We start from the raw sequence: 6000 nt of genomic DNA on the forward strand, positions 1-6000 counted from the left end.
CGTGGATTCTTGATTGGCCCACGCTTACCTGGACCATAGAGAGCGTAGACGGGAAGAGTGGAGTTTGTCGGACAGAGGTCAACTGGTTGAGCGCTGCCCGAAAACTGGGCAACCACCACCCTTGACGAGGAGACCCCTCCGGCCACGTCGGAGGAGACGGAATCATCCGCGCGGTGGATTTGCTGCCGTGCGACTTCCCCGGAGCTTTGCGAGGATGCACACCGTTTCAGCGATCGCGGCACTCCCGCTTCCTCCATGCCAAACATCCCCCACGAACCCGCCCGAGCGGCGACTGCAGCCAGTACACTCCTCGAACCATCCGAGGAACAAGCACGGAACTTAGGTGGGTGATCCGGACTTTTTTGTACAACGTTAACAGCAGATCGTATCTGTAAACCAGATGACTGACTAGTCGTGTCAGGTTTTGATGATTTGGTTGCAAATTCAGTGTGGAACATTGGGCCAGGGCATTGATGAACGTCACCAGCTAAGAGCAGACAGAAAGTTATGAGAAGTCGTCCCCCTCTCTGATCCGTCTTGGTGAATTGTTTGTCTGAGCCCTGCATTCCCATGCCAGGGCGAATAAAGGTGGTAAACAATGCGAGCTGACCAAATTAAAACGTAAGTATTTGAAAAGACACATATTTTCTGAAATGATATTCAAGCCTACAACGTTAAATCTTTTGGGGATGATTAATGTTAGGCCGCTACTATGTTATGCCATCTCAATTAAAAATAGTGCAAGTTTTTGATTATCCTCTTAATGGATTTACAGAAGCGGCCATTCAGCAAAAGTACCAAAGGCTACAAACTATATATTTAACAAAATATATAGTTATATAGGCATATAATCTCAGATGTTCAAGATTATTAAAACGTGAAGCACCGCTTTGAGACAAAGCACAAATTAGCACAAGTAGGACAATTAAATTAGGTAAAACCTCCTTAACTGGCATTTGACAGAACACAATGTGACTAGATTAATCTGCAGATTTACTTCTGGCACAGGCCGTTTAAGAAGTAGAATTTAGAATGTACTGAGAGCAGAACATAGAATTTACTTAATAGTTTTTCTTTTATTATGATTGTTCAAACCAAGATTGTGGAGGTTGTGCAAAGAGCCGTAACATTGTGTCTAGCGGAACCTAACCTAGTTACAAGGAACCTGTTGACAAAGCTTATTAAAGTAAATGTTAGTATTTTAACTGCATTGCCAGAATTCAGTCGGAAATACAGTAGACCTATACCTTTGAAGGACTGCAGTATAAGTAATGTTAATGTTTGTGAGTTGTTACAGTTCATCATATTTTCCGTGTGTATTTTCTACTATTCTGTAGATTCCAAACATTCAGACGAGAGGAGGGTGGAGGACCAGTCCGGAGACGCAGATGTAGCACAAGACAACAAATAACCTTCAGAGTGTCTGTGCTGAGGAGCAGCACATTGACCTGTTACAGGTCTCATAGGGGTAATCTCTGTTTTTATTAGTTCGCTAATTTACGTGGACAGATCTTTGTTAAAAAAACAAAAAACAGATTTGTTGTATAACCAGTTTCTTTGTTTCACCATCTTTTACATAGTGGTTCGTTATATTTTGTCTTGCTTGTTATTAGTAATAAGACCTTTGTTACGTTGTTAAAACTATGAGTAATATATCTTTTTTTACGCAGATGCTACTCCTCCCTGTCGGGTCGTCGTCCCTTTAGACCTTGACGAACAGGAGTTTGTTCGAGCCCTTCAAGAAAACATCCCCGAGTTGCACTTTGAGCTTTGCCGAGTCAATGGGCAGCGCAGCATAATAGTGTTGGAGGAGCAGTACATACATGTCCAGAATGCCCTAGGGCGCTCTTGTCTCTACCTACACCCCAAGGTATGCAAATATGTGACACAGTGCCAGTGTTGTAGTTTTTTGGTCCTGTTATGTTTTTGTTGTTTAGACCTCCCAGTCTCCACATTCTTGTTCCTTGTCCATGATTATATGGTGTTAAGCATTTGTTATACGTTGTCTTTTATTTTGTTAAATGCACCCTTATGTATTTTGTAGTAGTTCCACTTCTTGTTTCTTATCTAGCTTTTTTCCTGTTAGTGTTGATTATCTGATCTTGTCTAACAATTTTTCTGTTTCTTTGGGGATTCTGTACTTTGGTTCTTGCTGGTCTTCTCAGTTTGTATTGTTGCTTTTTTTTGGATATTTGGTTGATTTCTGCCTGCCTCACCTCCATTTAAGTGGATTACTCCTATTAGTTCGCTTCAGATGCTCCTTGCCTTTACTTATAAAGATATAAAGTTGTGGCTGAAACTGTATGAGCCTTCACATGCATATTAATGTTGTTCATCATTTCATTTTAGGATGTTATGTCAAACCCCTCCATACCACTGGAACAAACACCAGCTGCACCACCAATTGCAGTTGGGACCACTTCCCCTGCTCCATCTCCACCAATCACAATCCACACCTCTTCCCCAGCTTCCTCTCCAGCTCACAATCATTTCTATATATCCTCCGCTCCATCAAGCCCATACCAGGAGGGAACTGAAGAGTAAGTACACATTTTCTGAAAATACTACAACACCCTTATAGTGCATAGTGAAGGTGTGACAAAAACTTGGAGAACCACTGGTTTAAATGATTGTAACTTCAGCGTTTTTTCTCTATCAATACAGAGCTTTTGACATTGCTGTGGCACTGTCAATCCCTACAATCAAGGGTTCACCATCTGGCTCCCACAGCCAATCAGATAACTTCGCAATGAAGAATTTGAATGTGACGAGAAAGCCTTCCGGCGACCAGCCTTCAATCCACAGTCCAAGCTGGACATCGTTTTCATAGATGAGGATGGTCAAGGAGAAGGTGCCATCGACGATGGTGGGCCCACAAGGGAATTTTGTAGGTTGCTAATGCAACAACTCCAGGAGCATCAAATATTTGAAGGGCCTCTTGAAGCCTGTACCTTGGCCCTTGACAGTGTTTTTTTGTTTGTTTTTTTCCCAACAATGTCAGGAAACATACTCATTTAATGTATGTCTACACTCCACAGCTTTATTTAACATTACTTTGATCAATTTTAATTTTCTTTCTTTTATAGCTCTTCACAACAACACTTATAGACTTGTGGGCCAAATGTTGGCAGTTTGTCTCATCCATGAAGGGGTGTCGCCACACTTTTTTTCCAAAAGGCTTTTTAATCAAGTCTGTGGTCTACCACCTAGTCCAGCAACCATTGAAGAGTTGGTAGACCACAGCCTTAGGGCAAAACTGGAGAAGGCAAGTTTGGAAGTCATTACACACTTTGCACACCTGTCTCTGGCCAATAAATGTTCAAGTATTTGGTAGTGGCTACTCTCTACCTGGAGGTTGTATTCAAGTCCATCAGTCACCTGCACACTGAGTATAAGCCCTCTTGCAAACAGCCTCTGTCAATGTAAGTTTTAGAAGAAAGAAAGACCAGCGCGATGCCTACTGTTCATTCAAGCCTGGAAACATAGAAGCAGCTTCATGGGACACAAAGGCTGCGAAGCAGAAGGACAAAGAAGATGCAGATGACAAGACCTTAGTGGCACTCACTCCAATTCCAGGGCATACCGTGTGAGGTACGTATCTTCAAGGACTTCAGCCAGATGGGGAACTGGGGAAAAGCTGGGTATCCAACCTTGCATGACCTCCAAACAATCAGGTATTTTATCAGACATATACATTCTTGCACAAATATTGCCTTCTATGTCAATAGAAATCAGTTGTGAAAAGTACCCAAGTACACGCGCCCAATTACTCTTCTTTTTGAGGTACTACTCCACTACATTTATTTTGACGGCTTTAGTTACTAGTTACTCTGCAGAATATAAATTAAAAACATATTCAAAAACTAGAGTATGATGTATTTTCACAGATAAAGCCACAAAGCAAAATATAAAGTAGTTAGAATTAGCTTTACTTTCCATCTTAAAATGTGAATGTAGGACTTTTGACATACAGAATATCTCTACTGTGTGGTGTTGGAACATTTACCTTTACACTATGAAAGACATACTTTGTAATCTATTAAAATTCTTTCCCTCTTTTCCCTTTTAAATTCTTCTATCCAACTATTTTGTTATGTTTTGCCCAAGAACTTCCACTCATCCTACGATGGACTGGACCACTAGTGATGCCCGTCAGCAGCTGGAGCCTCACGCAGACGCACACACACTGATGTACATAGGCTATATGGGTTACAGTTGTTCATTAAAATGAGCGTAATTATTTTTTTGCATTATTTTTAAAATACCTTTACTGGTTTTAATGGTTTTAATATAATTCCTAATTGTTCAAAGTATTAAGTCAAATATCTAGTAGTAGTAAAGACTCCAATCAATTGTCTCTCACAAATAGTCTGACAGATTCGTCATCCTGGTTGTTCATAATTATGTTCTAAAAAAATTTTATATAATTTAGGCAGATGGCCGCCCACCCTGAGCCATGGTTCTGCTCGAGGTTTCTGCCTCTTAAAAGGAAGTTTTTCCTTGCCTCTGTCGCCTAGTGCTTGCTCTTGGTGGGCTTCTGTAAATAGCATCACAGAGTACGGTCTAGACCTGCTCTTTTATGAAAAGCGCTGTGAGATAACTGTTGTTGTGATTTGGCGCTATATAAATAAAATTGAATTGAATTGAAAAATGAATTGGGATGAACTTTGGGATGTAATTTTGAATGTTGTGTGGTTTACACAGTTAAATAAATTTTAACCTTACTGATTAAACTGATTTCATTTTGTCATTATCAGCCAACATTATTCACAATGTAAAGATAGCTTATTGATGATTAACATGATTTCAAAACATGCTTCTTATTATTTAGCTTAGGTATCATCAGAAGGTATGCTTTCACAAAGAGTTCAGGTAACCTTTCTCAAATATGTCCATTTTGGAGGAAAGCAATGCAGCGTTTTTTTTAAAGCAAGTATCTTAATAGCCTGCAGATGCCTTTTCAGAATCAGAATGAGCCTTATTGTCAAGTAGTGTTTTATACATACGAGGAATTTGCTGGTGTGATAAGGTGCTACACGTAGACAAACATACAGTCAACATAAATAAATGTGGAAATATATAAATATGGATTAAGGAAAGTTTTTGTAGCAGCTTGTATAGTGTAGTGTTTTGGGGTAACATATATATTATCGCAGGAGTCCGGAAGGATAGCTTTGGATAAATAAATAAAAAGTTTCCAGCCAGGGAATAAATGACAAGCTGTGTTTTCCCTGAATGGACTGAAACACATGTTTGTGTCACGTTGCCTTTGGCCTGGATTTAGGATGACATGGTAAAACAAAGCTTGGTAGAAACAAGGGTAGGCTCGCTATCAATAGTACACAGACTGAAGGGGTCATAAAAAGACAATTGAGGCTTAAACTGTTCACTGATGACCATGTAAAGATAGTTGTTCCACTTATGGTGATTTCTTACTTTCTTTGTATGTTCTATTTTAGGAGATACTTTTACTTACTTTTAATCTGACAATGATGATAAATAAAATGCAAATTAATTATTTCTGTCAAATTTGATCTAAAATCATCAATCAATAGATGTTACAAGCTATAACCTAGAGTAGCTCAAATTTTAGTATATGTAGTTAATTTACTTGATCAGTCTGGGACTTTTGTGTTGAGTTTTTCATGTTTGTCTGTAGTTAATTTCTGCCTATGGGTGGCTACGATCACAGTAAAGTAGATCAGTGCTGAATTAGTGTGGTCTGTTCTTCTTCTGTACTGATTGGGTGACAACAGTTCAAATTTAGTGGCTGTAAAATCCACAGGGCGGAGCTCATTATCATTTTAGAAAACGCCGTTTTAAACGCAGCTTTGTTAACTAAACGCCGCTTTTTACAGCGTGTCAAAATAAAACGGCGTATCACGTATCACGTTAAGTCAGCGTTGCGCAGCGCTGCATGAAGTCAAACGCACCTAATGCATTTCCACCTGTTTCAATTCTTTACACTGTTTTAACCTTAGCTAGGCTCCTTACATGCTT

At 39.7% G+C, this 6000-nt stretch overlaps 1 protein-coding gene across 1 annotated transcript; it reads left to right on the forward strand.

Moving 5' to 3' along the window:
• Nucleotides 1-255: 255 nt before the first annotated feature.
• On the forward strand, nt 256-4472 carry LOC119893709. Its single transcript, XM_038706034.1, has 5 exons — nt 256-343; nt 1289-1468; nt 1671-1870; nt 2350-2540; nt 2665-4472. Exons 1-5 carry the CDS (start codon nt 256-258, stop codon nt 2828-2830), a joined length of 825 nt encoding a protein of 274 aa, XP_038561962.1. The 3' UTR covers nt 2831-4472.
• Nucleotides 4473-6000: the final 1528 nt, after the last annotated feature.

Source organism: Micropterus salmoides, unplaced genomic scaffold, assembly GCF_014851395.1.
Source record: "Micropterus salmoides isolate LMB-PRFRI ecotype aquatic unplaced genomic scaffold, ASM1485139v1 Ms_hic_scaffold_8, whole genome shotgun sequence".
NCBI classification, from domain to species: domain Eukaryota; kingdom Metazoa; phylum Chordata; class Actinopteri; order Centrarchiformes; family Centrarchidae; genus Micropterus; species Micropterus salmoides.